The following is a 16,783-nucleotide window of genomic DNA, read 5'->3' on the forward strand; positions in this document are numbered from 1 at the left end:
TAATTGGTACTGGTACAAATGTACCAAGGTTATATCTTTGCCTCGTTGTGTATATCTGTACAATAAACTTAGAGAAGTGGAATTGCTGGTGCACTTGAAAACTTTTGAGAGATACTGCCAAAAGAATGCCCTCCAAAAATACTATTTTGTGCAAGATCCTAAAGTGTTCATAATATGTACAATATGCCAAACCAAAGAGAGGCAGCCACTGACAAGTGAGATAATTGTTGATAATACTTTTCCAACTCCTCACGCATTCCAAGCAAATCCCAGCCTACTTTTTCCACTTCTATCCCCTGTATCCCCCAATAGAGACCCTCTGCTGCAGCAAGGCTCTCCATGGCTTTGAACCTCTTTGTCTTTAAATGCAACAGGGAGGACCACCAGGTCTGTGAATTGTAATTGTTGGGGGTACTTCTTATGCACAGTGGAATGCCTAAATATTGAACAAGAGAGATGATGGTTATCCCAAGAGAAGTCACATAAAGTGTTCTGTGGATACAAAGGAGACAAACGTCACACTGGCTTGGTGGAGGGGTATGGAGCAGAACTTCCTGGAGAAGATGACACTGGGGTGGCCTTGAAGAATAATAGCACAGAGAATGAAAGGTCATCTGGGCCAGTAGAACACTTGAACAATGAGAGGCAGCTTCATTGTGGCTCCATTTCTTTATCTACAAAATGAGGACAATATGACCTCACAGAGCTCCCACAAGAATTAAATGAGTTAGCATTCATGAAAATATTTGTTTCTATAAACCGGTAGTATTCCAGTGTAACTGCTATTAATCATAACTCCTTTATCATTAGAGTGATTGGGGATGATGAAAAACCTTGAGCATATCTCAGTGGGCTCCCCTGCTTCTTTGTCAGATGTTGCAAGTTTCCAGGACATGACACACCCATATTTAAATACATTTTTTAAAGATTTGACCACACATTCCAAAGGCAATTGGAAGGCTTAGAAAAGATCTGCTATTTGTCAGTAGGTGCACTGTTCTCCCTCTCTAGCAAAACAAGTCTTCGTTATGACAATAAATCCTTGCTTTAACATACTGTCTACTAACTCTTCTCCACCCTTTGAACTGTGAAAAAAAAGGATACTCTTCCTCCTCCAGCCCCTTCATCCCACTGCCCTTCACAGATCAGTCACTACCTCTACTCTCCACTTTAAGGAGACAGAAACCCTGATTGATGCCTTGAAGAAAAGAAATCATGCTTCATTATTTCTATAAAAACAAAGACTGAGCTCAAAGAAAAAGAAACAAAAATCCTGTCTTCTCCCCCCACCGAAGTGCTTTAGTGGGGAGGCTTTTCAAATCTCTATTTCACAATCACTTTCTGTCTTATCATAACTGCTGCTGCTAAGTCGCTTCAGTCGTGTCCGACTCTGTGCGACCCCAGAGACAGCAGCCCACCAGGCTCCCCCCTCCCTGGGATTCTCCAGGCAAGAACACTGGAGTGGGTTGCCATTTCCTTCTCCAATGCATGAAAGTGAAAGTGAAGTTGCTCAGTGGTGTCTGACTCCTAGTGACCCCATGGACTGCAGCCTATCAGGTGCCTCTGTCCATGGGATTCTCCAGGCAAGAGTACTGGAGTAGGGTGCCATTGCCTTCTCCGCTAATGATTCCATTTCTCACTCACTTCAGATTAGGGAGAAAAACATGTACCGAACAGTTGATAAAACCATCTACAAACAAGCGTTCAACCCTGAGAGCCTGATAAGATGTTGGAACGAATGTCTGGACGCGTCTTCCTTTCACAACAGAAGAAAGCAAGTGGAAGAGTTCAATAAGAAGAACTACTGGAAGAAAAGAGGCATTGCGGTGATTCCCATGAAATTTTCAGTCGGCTTTGCTGCAACAAGCTATCATCAGGTGAAGCTTGTATGTGTGGGTGGTAACCCTCCTGTTGGACACACTTGGCTCTGACTTGGGGAGAGCGTCACATTTCCCTGGGCCACTGAGCCCCTCCCCCAGCACCTGGGAGAAGTGAGCAGTCCCCCACCTGCAAGCACTTTCAACACAGCACAGTAGAAAAACACCTCAATGGCAGAAAACAGCAGCCGCAAGCATGAGAGCCACAGCAGCAAAACTGCCGAGATGGGGCAGTGGCCCCACTGAACCCCCACTATTCAAATAGGAAACAGGAGTAGGAACTTCCTGTGGCTAAGTGATTCCTGTAATCTGGTGGTTAAGACTCTGTGCTTCCAATGCAGGGGGTCCAGGTTTGATCCCCAGTGGGGGAACTAAGATACCATATGCCCAGCAGCCAAAAAATAAATTTGTACTTTTTAAAAGGGGTACAGGAGCCCACAAGGTCCAAAGAGGCAGGAGGAGGCTAACTGTTACATCTACAAGTCTGGACTGTATCAATCAATGGAGCATAAATGATCCTAGATAGCTGCCAGTATGGTTTTCCTCTCTGACACCAAGTGTTGTCTTTTCTCCATCAATTCCCCGACACCAACTGGGTGTCCAGCAATTCAGTTCTGGCACTAACTACCCAGAGTTAGCACAGACCCCGAAGATCAAGGGCCAAGCGTACATACTCTCTCTGTCCAGGCATGCCCCCTCCAGCTTATGAATGTGTTCACCAACCCAGAAGCTCCCAGAGCACTGACATTTGACAAGGAAGGGTAATGGATTCATTATATAGGTATGGTTGATTACATTATTGACCATTGGTGGCTGATCTCAATCTCCAGTTGCTCTCCCCTCCCTGGAGACTGGGAGACAAGGCTGAGAGCATCTTCTGACTGTGTGTGGTTGATTTTTGTAGTAATGAGCACCCATTTTGAAATTATTTAGATTCCCTCCATGAACCATCCCATGAGCATATAGAAGACAATAAATTCCAAGGGTTTTAAGAGTTCTGTACCAAGAACCAGGGCCAAAGACTACAGTTTTGGGGAAAGGGGGATTATTATTTTTTTTTATTTTATTTTTATTTTATTATTGGGGAAAGGGGGATTATTATTTAAGTATAGTTGCTGCACAATACTTAGCAGGTATACAGTATAATGATTCACAATATGAAAGGTTACACTCCATTTATAGTTACTATAAAATATTGGCTATACTCCCCATATTGTATAATATATCCTTGTGCTTCATATTTATTTTTTATTATACTACATCTCCTCTCACTTGTATGGCCCCCATATCCTACTCTCTACCATCATCCATGCGAGCAAATTTCTCATCTTGCTACAAAAAAAACCAGCTTTCAATCAAGCACTGACTGTCTCCATTTGAAAGGCCTCCAGCTTCCCCACAGAGTTCTAAATTGAGGCACCTGAGAATCATCTGCTTGGGAGTTGAAGTGTGTTATTCCAGGTCAGCTGATGACTCACAAAGCTGGAACACTCACTCTCTCAATTAGGTATGAGAAGCACTGTCCTCAGAGTCAATGGGCCCACAGTGAATAAGTACTATTATTAGCACCCACAAGCTTCAGTGCTCTGGAGCTGCTCCAAGCCACCCTGGGCCTCTGGGCATCTCCAGACATGAACAGATTAAAGTCCCAATTCCTCCTCCTCCTGGAAAGAAAATGCCACATTTCCATTCGTCCAGTTTAACAAATACACATTTAGTGTCTCTGTGATTCAGACCTGCTCAGAGTTCTCTACAGCACTCGGAGATGAGCCAGACCAGGGCTCCCTCCTCTGAGAGACACTCAGAGAAGAGCCTGTCATGCTCGTGTTCATTTCCCATGGCTGCTGTAACAAAGCACCATGAGCTTGGTGGCTTAAAATGACACGTTTGTTCTCTCAGTTCTAGGGGCTAGAACTGCAAACTCCAGGTGTCAGCAAGGCCTTCTGAAGGCTCCAGGGAAGACTCCTTTCTTGCCTCCTCCAGCTTCTGGGGGTTCCTGGAGTTTCTTGGCTTGTGGCTGCAGAACTCCAGTCTCTGCCTCCATCTTCACATGACCTTCTTATGAGGACACTACTCAATGAATGTAGGGTCCACCTTCATCCAGAATGGGTGTCTGTAGTGGCTCAGACAGTAAAGAATCTGCCTGCAATGTGGGAGGCTCAGTTTCAATCCCTGGGTGGGGAAGATCCCCTGGAGAAGGGAATGGCTTACCCACTCCAATATTCTTGCCTGGAGAATTCCATGGACAGAGGGGCCTGGCAGGCTACAGTCCATGGAGTTGCAAAGAGTTGGACATAACTGAGTGACTAACACTTTCACGTTTTTTTCATTTTCTAATCCAGTATGACCTCATCTTGACTAATTACACCTTTACAGACTCTGTTTCCAAACAAGGTTACATTCTGAGGTTCCAGGTGGACATGAATTGGGGGTATAGGCAGGGACACTATTCAACCCAGTGCACCCCCATAAGAGGAAGTGCCAAGGAGGGGTGACTGATCCTTCCCAGGGGGAATAAGAAGGGTTCAGGGACATTTTCACAGAACAGGCCGGAGGTCTGAAGGCCAGGGAAGAGGCCAGGAAGAGAGAACCACATCAGCAAGAACACAGGTCGGCAAGGAGCAGTTGTCAGGCTTGGAAACAAGGAGGGAAAAGACAGAGCTGAATCTGGGAAAGTTCTAGAGACCAAATCCCAAAGGTCCTCATATTGTAGTCAGGAGCCAGTTTTCCCTGACACACAGTGGGGATCTTTTGCCCACCTTACCCAGTGGTGAACCCCTCTTCCCTCTGATTCCATTCAGTGGTCATTTAGGGGCACCCTTACCGGGCTCAGTGGTAAGGAATCTGCCTGTCAATGCAGAAGCCACAGAAGATGCAGGTTAGATCCTTGGGTGGGGAAGAGGCTCTGGAAGAGGGCATAGCAACTCACTCCAGTATTCTTGCCTGGAGAACCCCATGGACAGAGGAGCCAGCAGGCTACAGTCCATAGGGTCGCAACTGAGTGACTGAGTATGAGCACAGCATGTTCCCAGGCTCCACAGAAGCATCTGGATCTGCTCTCCCAGGGCCCCTCTGCCATGTCCATTATCTCACAGAACATTGCTCACAATGACTCACTCTCCAGCCTGTCCTCCCACTACACTGTGAGCTACTTGAGGAAGAACCACATCTTATTCATCTCTACACACCGAGCTGAGCACAGGTTGGCACGTAATCTGTGCAAACCTGCAATGTTTCAGAAGCTGGCTGAGTGGTCAGCCAGAGAATCGAAGTGGAGAAGAGGCTTTCAAATAGTTGGAACCAATACTCACAACTCCCAAGGTATCCAAAGGGGCTCCCACTGAAACCAGGCTCAGTAGGAATGTTCTTTATGGGCGACTTTAGCACTTCAGTGTCCTACCAGGAAAGCTCTCTCTCTGACCCTCGCCACTCTGTGAGCTTGGCGTTTCACCACCTCAGTTCTGACACTGAACCTCCCTAAACGCTGACTTGCACTAAGTTGTACCTTCTGTGTTGTTTCTCTAGGCAGCTGCGCTGGTTCATATTTACACTGACGGGTCTGTATTGGTCACACATGGAGGCAACGAACTGGGACAAGGTATTCACACCAAAATGCTGCAGGTGAGGGAAATAAAATTCATCTCTCTATACACTGTTGACATGACTGACTTTTGGCACTAATTTTAGAGTTAATGACAACCCCCTGTACGTGCACCCTAAGATCTTGACTATTAAGTTGAAAAACTTCTTACATGCCAGCTAGAATGGCAGAGGTGGTAGAAATCAACACGTGTACAAACATTCCTGGAGCTTGGCCAGGGTTTATGGACGGAGGTGGTTCTTAGTGAAAACACCATTGGTGGGCCTGCAGAGCACTCAGTACTTTGGCCACCTGATGCGAAGAACTGACTCCTTGGAAAAGACCCTGATGCTAGGAAAGATTGATGGCAGGAGGAGAAGGGGACGACAGTGGATGAGATGGTTGGATGGCATCACCGACTCGATGGACATGAGTTTGAGCAAGCTTCAGGAGTTGGTGATGGACAGGGAGGCCTGGCGTGCTGCAGTCCATGGGGTCGCAAAGAGTCGGACACGACTGAGCGACTGAACTAAATTGACAGCACTGTTGTGGGTACACATGCAGGTTTATCCAGAGTGGGAGGTTTCTCAACTTTTCTATTTTGAGACCAGTATGTATAATTTTTAAAGTCTGGACAATAATATTGGGTGGCTAATATATTGTTTTGACCATCAGGGACAAATAGTTCATCAACTGTCATCATCCTATAATTTTTAAAAGATATGTAACACACACACATATATACAAAGTAGGAAGACATAGCCCCAAAAGAAAGAAAAAATAATACTTTAAATTGAATAAATTTAACTGTGAAACTGAAAGTCAGTCAGTCATGTCTCAGACTCTTCACGATCCCATGGACTGTGGCATGCCAGGCTCCTCTGTCCATTGGAATTTTCTAGGCAAGAATACTGGAGTGGGTAGCTATTCCCTTCTCCAGAGGATCTTCCCTATTCAAGGATCGAACTCAGAACCCAGGTGTCCCGCATTGCAGGCAGATTCTTTACTGTCTGAGTCACCAGGGAAGCCCAAGAATACTAGAGTGGGTAGCCTATCCTTTCTCCAGGAGATCTTTCTAACCTGGGGATCGAACCAGGGTCTCATGCATTGCAGGCGGATTCTTTACCAGCTGAGCTAATAGGGATTTATGTATAATTTACTAGATTGTTATAGTGCACATCTGCAACTTTTGACCATTCAGTCCCTCAGCTCCTTTGGAATACCTCTCCCAAACTCTATATAGTTTTGAAGGACACCTCAATTCTGTTACCTTTTAACCTCATCCCCCTCCTTGCCTCAACCCCTGCCACAGATATAGACATAGGCCCCTGGTCTGGCCAGGCATGGTTCCTGAACCCTGCTGGCTGCAGAGATCGGTCTGGGAAAAAGACATGGCTGAGCAAATCTAATCAGCATCCTTTCCTGGGGTGCTGTGTAGATGCCAGGAGAAAGGAACTATTTTTCCCTTGTGGTTGCTTAGCCACTGTGCTTAGGCCAGGAGTTGTCAGGGGCAATTCTGTGCCAAAGATGAAACTCATCTACGGTTGGAAATAACATGGCCATTATCATAGAAAGACTGTGAAAGACTGTGAGAGGAACTGAATGAGACCACAAAGCCCCTAGACACAGATATACATGACACTAACTCCTCCATCCTTCCCAGGTGTGTGAACCAATAAATTCCTTTTGGATTTTCATCACCAAGAATTAATCAAATTGTCCTCTTTTTTTTCTCATTTTGCATCTTTCTGGAAAAATTCAGTCCTGAATAATATTAGTTTGAAGATTAGCAAGTATGAATAGGTTCATACCTGCAGACATTTAGAAAAAGCCTTTTTGCAAAAACTAAAAAATAATATCAGCCAAAATAACGTTTTTTTCTTCCTTACCTCTCTTTCTTTCTCATTTCTTCTTGGTTAAACATCTTCATTGCCATATGTGTCCGCTAGAGAAACTGGAACGAAAATAACAAAAAAGGAAAAGTGAACAGCACACACTAGAGGAGTATAATCAAATGGAAACAAATAGAAGAAAAGAGTGACATGACATATGAGCTCAGTCTTGTCTGACTCTTTGCGACCCCATGGACTGTAGCCCCCCAGGCTCCTCTGTCCATGGGATTGCCCAGGCAAGAATACTGGAGTGGGTTGCCATTTCCTCCTCCAGAGGATCTTCCCAATCCAAGAATTGAACTGGAGTCTTTTGCATCTCCTGCATTAGCAGATGAATTCTTCACCCCTGCACCACCTGGGGAGCCCCAGAAGAAAAGAAGGAGGAAGCTAAAGTTAAACTGGGGACACTTCCCCGGTGGTCCAGTGGCTAAGACTCCATACATGCTGCGACTAAGAGTTTGCGTGCTGCAGCCAAAGGTCTGATGTGCCACAACGAAATAATACATATTTTTTAAAAGCACTGAACTGAAGGTGGGAACTAGGGCGAGACAGGCCCTCACAAGTTCTTCCAAGTTCATCTGATACCGGTACCAACAGACTTAAGACCAAACTCTGAATCAATCAATTTAATTTCTATCTCTCTTCCTGCCACTGTCACCAAGTTAATCTGAATAATCTCAACTTGGCCTATTCTCTACACATGCAAAATTTAGAAAATAGGAAATCCTTAACATCCTAAATACACTAAATTTGAATTGAAGAACTGCTGTGGAATATTACCAAGAAAACGCTTCAAAAATTAGCATGAGGTCTTACTAAAAAGTGGTTTTAATTGTTACAAATGCATTATGTTAGGCTTTAGAGGATATTGTGGATGTAATAAAAATAAAATTTTAACTAAGAAAAAGAATGACTCAAGTCTTAAAAAGAAGGTCTTACCAGGTTTGAAATTATTTCTTTTTCTCATAGGTGGCCAGCCGTGAATTAAAAATACCCATGTCTCACTTGCACATCTGTGAAACAAGTACCGCCATGGTGCCTAATACAATCGCTACAGCAGCATCCGTCGGAGCAGATATCAATGGCAAAGCCGTGCAGGTGCTTCCTTCTGTCTGTCTTTCCCTGGGTGCTTTCTCCACATCTCTGGTTTTCGTAACTGGATACAGGCACAGTGGTTGGCTTCCGAGAAGTCATCTGTGTCACAGAATGTAGGCTTGGGATCACCAAAATGCCCGGAGAGTGTGTTAGTTGGACCTAAACTGAGATGACAAATAGACCCAGAATATAATGACTCCAACACAACAAAAGTTCTTTTTTTGTGTGTGTATAATACTGCAGAAGGAATATTTGGTCATTTGAGCACCCAGATTGATGGCAGTTCCTCCATCTTCAACATGTGGCTTTCAAGATTGCCCAGAGTGTCATCACTGGAGTGAGCCAGAGAAGGGAAAGAGCATGGGGGAAAACCTGGGAGGAATACAAGTCACTTCCCCTCAGCATGCATTAGCAGAACAGCCTCAAGCAAAGTCCAACAACAAGGGAGGCTGGGGAAACTTAGAGCAGTGGGAATCCATAGGCCCAGCTCTGTGGAGGAGTAGATGTTGGCAAACAGTCTCTGTCCCTGGGAGATACAGAAAGAAGAAATCTGGGTACTGCATAGTGCAGACCTGTGCAAGTTTCCTGTAAGCAAGTTCTTACAGGCAGGTAGGCAAGCAGAAGCCCAGCCAGGTAGACATGCTGCAATTAAAGTTTCTGCATCAGTAAGAATTCTACCTCAGTACTTCCTTTTTCTTTGTACTTATTTTTCTAAATGATGTATAAAAAGATAAATCTTCACTAATTCAGAATAGAATGATGACTTCATATTTCTTAATTCAAAGATCTTACTGCATATATTTTTGAAGTAATATCTATTTTTCATGTTTCTGTTATAAACTGTCCACTTTTTCCACTGGGACATTGAGGGGAGACATATGTCCTTACTCCCAGGACACTGCAATTATGCTACCAAAAGAGACCACTTTCAAATCCATCTTATCATTGTGGAGACATCTCCAAAGACTCAAAAAATAGACTCATTTTGCTCAGAACAAATTGGGAAACCTCAAATTCATGAGATCCAATTTTAGGTAGAATCAAACACAAAGCAAGAACTGCTCAGTGTGTATGGTGGGTGTCAGCCCAAACTATGCATTTGTCTTCTAGGGTTTTAGGTTTCTGTATCAAGAATCAGAAACTTTGTCGATCTAGCTTATTACAAAAACAAATTTATTTTCTCACTTCACACTCAAAGCCAATGCCTTAACTGAAGTAGTTTGGTGGTGGATGGATGAACAGACAGAGGGATAAAAGGACAGACAGAGAGTTGAACAATATTTCAGACCCAGAGGGATACTGGCATATCATTGTTATAGACTGAAAAGCACAAATTTGAATGAAAATAATTTTGTTCCACTGATCGTAATGGCTAAAAAATATGAAAGAAGGTTAGGGTTAGAAAAAAAGGGAGAAGGAATTAAGAACATGAATATTCTTAGAAAGGGGATCTGAAAGTAGAAATTCAACTGAGCCCATATTTTCACAGGAAATGAATGAGGAAGAGAAAGCACTCTCTATAAAAGATACTCTCCTTAAGGTCAGGAGTGGTGTGATACCATCCCTGAGTTCCCACTGTGTCAGTGTCAAGGACTTCATAAGCATTCACTGAACTGGTCAATTATCCACCAATATTCTTTCAAATTATTTTCAAATTCTTTCAATATTCTTTCAAATCCTAACCTCCAGTCTTCTCTAATGAGCATTCACTTCTTTACTCCTTTAAGAATGCTTGTCAGATCCTTCTGAAACGCCTTGAGCCCATCATTAAGAAAAATCCAGAAGGTACCTGGGAAGAATGGGTAAGTGTTCCACTCTGTCTGTCACTACAAATGAGAAAGTAGTCCACACCAGTGCTGAGAGTGCTATGGTAGTGCATAGCTGCCCCATGTAGACTCAGTCCTAGGAGCAGGTGGCTGTGGGAGAGGGTGGGATTACCAGGCTGAGATGGCTGCTTTGTGAACTATCCCAGGCAGTAGTGGGGTCAGAGCACAGGAAACAGCATCGCTGAGAGGAGGAACACAAGTGTGTGAAGAATTACCAGAGACTTACCCTCTCTTCCTAAATAAGAAAGAGAAAAAGACTGAGCCTTCCTAAGCCATAAAAAGGTGATGCTTTAAGTAGGGAGGAAGAAAACAAAAAAGCCTAACTGTGAATATGCCTCAAGGGAAATGACTTGCTTCATCCAACTTTACAATGTCCTATATCTTATTTCATTAAAACAATTATCTCACACTGGCACACACATTGGCCAGAGTTTTAACACTTAGAAATGAAGCTGTAAATACCTTGAGAACTAAGCCCCTATATCATGATGTGCAGCAAGATTCCATTTTATTTGCTTAATTTAGATTTCTGAACTCAGTCAGAAGGAGATTGTTAGTATACCAGCTGAGGAGCAAAAATATTAGGATAGGTCCTATTATTGGTAACAAAGCACCAGTAACAATTTTCAAATGTCAATTTTGGTGTATAGAATATTTTCATTTTCCCCTCTCAGATGGTATGTTTATCTTATTCTGACTAAATATGCCCATTCTGCAGATAGAAGCTGCTTTTGAACAAAGAATCAGTCTTTCAGCTACTGGATACTTCAGGTAAAAATTACAATAATGCCTTGACCTGGCTAAGAAAATATGAGGCCATCAAATCACTCTGGGCCTCAGTTCCCTCATTTGTAAAATAAATTTTTATTTTGTGGTCCTTAAGGTTCCCTCTAGGCTCCAAATTCCATGATTTCACATAGGCCTTTGAGCTATGTTCAAAGAAATAGTAAATAATAAAAATATCCCTAATTTGTAAAAATAAATAAACAAATATGAATTGTAACATCTAATCATTATTTACTATTCTTTACCATGAATAGTAAGAAGATACCATTAGAAATAAGTTGCAACTCAGTTTTACAAATCTTCTTCCCTTTATCATAAAACCTTTCTATTTTGAAGCTCCTTTCTGGGCAAGAGAGATGGATAAGATGCTTAATTTGACTTCTGAACTCAATCAGAAGGAAATTGTTAGTGTCCGCTGAGGAGAAAAAATTTTGAATGGGCTCTATTATTGGTAACAAAGCAAGAGAGATGGAGAGACGGATAGGATGGTGATCACCACTCATCATTGGTGCAGTGGCTGGCAGTGAAGGCCCTCAGTAGATGCATGTTAATTAAACAAAACACGAAAAGGAGCATATGTGAGTGCTCAGTCGCTTCAGTCACGTCCAACTCTTTGCAACCCTATGGACAGTAGCCCTCCAGGTTTCTCAGTCCATGCGATTCTCCAGGCAAGAATGCTGAAGTGGGTTGCCATGCCCTCCTCCAGGAGATCTTTCCAACCCAGGAATCCAACCAGCATTTCCTGTGTCTCCTGCGTTGCAGGCAGATTCTTTACTGCTGAACCACCAGGGAAGCACACACACAGAGGAGAGCTGATTGTCAAATGCAGGAAGTACTGACATTAGTTTTACAATCAAATGAAACAAACTAACACACACACACACACACACAGAAAATCTCATGAAGAAGGAGGTAACAGCCAGCCCAATGCCCTGTACATAATGAGTTCCAAATTCCTGATTTCATCTACCCAACAAAAGGGCAGATCAGCCCTCTAGCTGGGTCCATCTTCCATTAACAACACATTGAATTACCTGCCCTTTTTCACCAGCCCTGTATTACCATCAGTTCCTTATGAGTTCAGTTAGCACAATCTAGGGGTCCCTCACAAAGAGTCAGACACGACTGAAAAGGCCTAGCAGCGTAGCAGTCACTTCCCGGATTCTGGGAATCCTAATAAAATCAATTGAGGTTTTCAGTGTGCAGATCTAAAACTCAAATCTTAATTCCTCAAGATACAGTGAGGTCCGGAGCAAGTGAAATAGTTTGTTGGTTTCTCCTTTTTTGGCATCCTAACTTGAGCACAAAGCATTTCCTCTTTAAAAATGGAGGCAAATGTTAGGGTTCCTGTAACAAGCTAGATTGCAGACACAGGTAGCAGTTTAATTGAGCTTAAAAGGCGGTCACAATCAACATCAATCAAATAAAATGCTAATGAAAATTTTGGTAACTTTTAAAACAAATCAATATTGTTTGCACCCCCCTCCCAAGCTAAAGGACTTTATTTCTTCCATCAGGGGCTACAAGGCCTTCATGGACTGGGAGAAGGGAGAGGGAGACCCTTTCCCCTACTATGTCTATGGAGCTGCCTGTTCTGAGGTTGAAATTGACTGCCTGACAGGAGCTCACAAAGTAAGTCATTTGACAGCTTTCCTCTTGGCAAGTTAGAACGACAACAACAACAAAATGTGTTTACATTAATAGCCCCCTTTCATTATGTAATACTTGTACAATAAGAACAAGATTCTTTCAATTACATGGGAATGTCGAGAGATTCAGCTTTATCCTAAATTTCCACTCAAAAAGAGGTAGTCGAGAAAGAATTGCTCATGACAGCCTAAAATGCATTAAATTTTTTATTCTATTTCAGACAAAATTACATTCCAAAGTTTTGTGGGGTTTGGGGGTTTTGTTTTGTTTTTTCTGTCAAAAAAAGGATCTATTCCTAAAGGAAGGTCAATTTATCTATTTCAGTTCAGTTTAGTCGCTCAGTCGTGCCCTACTCTTTGCAACCCCGTGGACTGCAGCACTCCAGGCTTGCCTGTCCATCACCAATTCCCAGAGCTTGTTCAAACTCATGTCCATTGAGTCGGTGATGCCATCCAACCATCTCATCCTCAGTCATCCCCTTCTCCTCCTGCCTTCACTCTTTCCCAGCATCAGGGTCTTTTCCAAGGAGTCAGTTCTTCACATCAGGTGGCCAAATTATTGGAGTTTCAGCTTCAGCATCAGTCCTTTCAATGAATATTCAGGACTGATTTCCTTTAGGATAGACTGGTTGGATCTCCTTACAGTCCAAGGGACTCTCAAGAGTCTTCTGTAACACCACAGTTCAAAAGCATCAATTCTTCGGCCCTCAGCTTTCTTTATGGTCCAACTCTCACATCCATACATGACTAATGGAAAACCACAGCTTTGACTATGGAGCTTTGTCAGAAAAGTAATGTCTCTGCTTTTTAATATGCTGTCCAGGTTGGTCATAGCTTTTCTTTCAAGGAGCAAGTGTCTTTTAAATTCATGGCTGCAGTCACCATCTGCAGTGATTTTGGAGACCAAAAAAATTAAGTCTGCCACTGCTTCCATTGTTTTCCCATCTATTTGCCATGAAGTAATGGGACTGGATGCCATGATCTTAGTTTTCTGAATGTTGAGTTTTAAGCCATTTTTTCACTCTCCTCTTTCATTTTCATCAAGAGGCTCTTTAGTTCCTTTTTGCTGTCATAAGTGTGTACAAGCTGCCATCTACATATCTGAGGTTATTGATATCAAGTTATCTATCTGACTAGGTAATTTAGTAAACTGTCTTGAGTAAATGCTTTAAAAGCATATAGTGATGTGATATCTCCCCAAAGTCAATTATCCCAAGGTAGTACTGAGATCAGTAGTACCAGAGATATTCCTGAGATGGATCACAGGCACGCAGGGCTTTGTGTGGCGTCTCCACAATCTGTGTGCACGTGCCCAATAACACAACACAAGGGCCAGATTAGTGTGATGTTTCTCAGGGAAGGAAGTAAATTGGTCTCAACAGTTACCCTTAATAAACCCAAGATCTTACAAATCCCCAAATTCATACATGCCACTGTGGCTACATGATTTCCTCAGCAAAATGGCAACAATACCACCTACAGCAAACCATTATGAGGCTTAGATGAGCTCATGATTTTAATTACAAATCCAGCTTCAGAATCTGATGAATAATCGGGCTCATTTATTTACTAAGTGATACCCAGACACACCCACATATCATGGACTTTAAAGTCACTTAAGATAAACCAAAACTATGAAAACGGAAGACCTTATGGGATCATCAACAGTCCTCCTAGCACTAAATTTGAAGAGCTTAGTAGATGTCTTACCACCTCTAATGTTGATGGGGTTCCATGTAGTGCTAATCAACTAGCAAGAGTCCTGGAATAAATTGGGACCATTTGAATAAACCCTAAAATAGTATTTTTAATTCAAGTTTTTAGGGTCAGGGCCTCTTGAGAAACCTATATGCAAGTCAGGAAGCAATAGTTAGAACTGGACATGGAACAACAGACTGGTTCCAAATAGGAAAAGGAGTACATCAAGGCTGTATATTGTCACCCTGCTTATTTAACTTATATGCAGAGCACATCATGAGACATGCTGGGCTGGAGGAAGCACAAGCTGGAATCAAGATTGCCGGGAGAAATATCAGTAACCTCAGATATACAGATGACACCACCCTTATGGCAGAAAGTGAAGAACTAAAGAGCCTCTTGATGAAGGTGAAAGAGGAGAGTGAAAAAGTTGGCTTAAAGCTCAACATTCAGAAAACTAAGATCATGGCATCCCGGTCCCATCACTTCATGGCAAATAGATGGGGAACAGTGGAAACAATGTCAGACTTTATTTTTGGGGGCTCCAAAATCACTGCAGATGGTGACTGCAGCCATGAAATTAAAAGACGCTTACTCCTTGGAAAGAAAGTTATGACCAACCTAGACAGCATATTCAAAAGCAGAGACATTACTTTGCCAACAAAGGTCCATCTAGTCAAAGCTATGGTTTTTCCAGTGGTCATGTATGGATGTGAAAGTGGGACTGTGAAGAAAGCTGAGGGCCGAGGAATTGATGCTTTTGAACTGTGGTGTTGGAGAAGACTCTTGAGAGTCCCTTGGACTGCAAGGAGATCCAACCAGTCTATCCTAAAGGAAATTGGTCCTGGGTGTTCATTGGAGGGACTGATGTTGAAGCTGCAACTCCAATACTTTGGCCACCTGATGAGAAAAACTGACTCATTGGAAAAGACCCTGATGCTGGGAAAGATTGAGGGCAGGAGGAGAAGGGGACAACAGAGGATGAGACGGTTGGATGGCATCACTGACTCGATGGACATGGGTTTGGGTGGACTCCAGGAGTTGGTGATGGACAGGGAGGCCTGGCATGCTGCGGTTCATGGGGTTGCAAAGAGTCGGACATGACTGAGCAACTGAACTGAACTGAATTTTAATTTTGGCAGAAAATCAGAACGGACATCGTCATGGATGCCTGCTGCAGTCTAAATCCGGCCATCGATATTGGGCAGGTAGGTGCTGCCCCACCTGGATGGATGCCTCTTTTTGAGAGTCATTGTGGGGTCGGTAAAGGCCTTCTGAAAAGCATACAATATCAGAGCTTGGCATTTTCCCTCTTCAGATTGAAGGTGCGTTTATTCAGGGAATGGGCCTTTATACCACTGAAGAGCTGAAATATTCCCCAGAAGGTGTCCTGTACTCTCGAGGCCCAGATGAGTACAAAATTCCAACCATCAGCGATGTCCCAGAGGAATTTAATGTCTCCTTGTTGCCATCATCACAAACTCCACTAACCATCTATTCATCCAAGGTAAGCATTCAAACCTACAACTACACAATGTGCTTTTAAAAACACACACTACCTTTCCTGTAGAACAACTAGTTAACCCACACAGGATTTTTACATTTCAAGTGATGCTAGGATTTCTAAGAGTACGAAAGCTTCACTCAGTCAGTCAGTCAACAAACAATTATTGAAAATTATTTTATGTAAGATGCTGTGCTAGGAGTTGGTGAAAAAGACCTGCCCTTCACCTACAGTGGCTGATGGTCTAGTGTAGAAGCCTCTAAAACAAATGTTCTTCCTTGCAGGGCCTAGGGGAGTCTGGGATGTTCCTGGGGTCATCCGTGTTCTTTGCCATCACTGATGCTATGGCTGCAGCTCGCAAAGAAAGAGACATAGCTGAGGACTTCACAGTGAAGAGCCCAGCGACTCCAGAATGGGTTCGAATGGCCTGTGCAGATCGGTTCACAGAAATGGTATGGAATTACTGTTTATTTTCCTAAAAGGTGATTTTTCTATATCTTGAATCTTAGACTACTCAGGTAAATTATAAGATTATATATAAATCTTATATATAAATTATAAAAAATTTATAAGATACAAAATATATGTTATATTATAAATTATATATAATTTACTTGGGTAAATTATCATCAAATTATAAGAGCACATTATAAGATACAAGCTCATCAAGTATAAGATGATAAAAATAATCACACAAATACCTTTTAGTATATGTAGTAATTTAAACTTTATGAAAAGCATTTCCCCATCTGTTATGTAACTTAATCATCTGGGCAACCTTTTTTTTTTCTGTTTTTAAATTTATTTATTTTTAATTGAAGGATAATTGCTTTAAATATTGTGTTGGTTTTTGCCATACATCAACATGAATCCTGT

General features: G+C 42.6%; 1 protein-coding gene across 2 annotated transcripts in view; it reads left to right on the forward strand.

Moving 5' to 3' along the window:
• Nucleotides 1-16,783, forward strand: part of LOC105003640 (aldehyde oxidase 2) — a 77,707-nt gene that overhangs the window by 48,243 nt on the left and 12,681 nt on the right. For both annotated transcript variants that reach the window (XM_010860941.1, XM_010860940.1), the window contains 9 exons: nt 1,650-1,877; nt 5,403-5,498; nt 8,319-8,447; nt 10,172-10,246; nt 10,989-11,041; nt 12,574-12,688; nt 15,546-15,611; nt 15,722-15,910; nt 16,192-16,359. In XM_010860941.1, coding sequence (XP_010859243.1) covers nt 1,650-1,877; nt 5,403-5,498; nt 8,319-8,447; nt 10,172-10,246; nt 10,989-11,041; nt 12,574-12,688; nt 15,546-15,611; nt 15,722-15,910; nt 16,192-16,359 — 1,119 coding nt within the window. The remainder of the gene's footprint in view (nt 1-1,649; nt 1,878-5,402; nt 5,499-8,318; nt 8,448-10,171; nt 10,247-10,988; nt 11,042-12,573; nt 12,689-15,545; nt 15,612-15,721; nt 15,911-16,191; nt 16,360-16,783) is intronic.

This window comes from Bison bison, unplaced genomic scaffold (genome assembly GCF_000754665.1).
Source record: "Bison bison bison isolate TAMUID 2011002044 unplaced genomic scaffold, Bison_UMD1.0 scf7180017864471, whole genome shotgun sequence".
Taxonomy (NCBI): domain Eukaryota; kingdom Metazoa; phylum Chordata; class Mammalia; order Artiodactyla; family Bovidae; genus Bison; species Bison bison.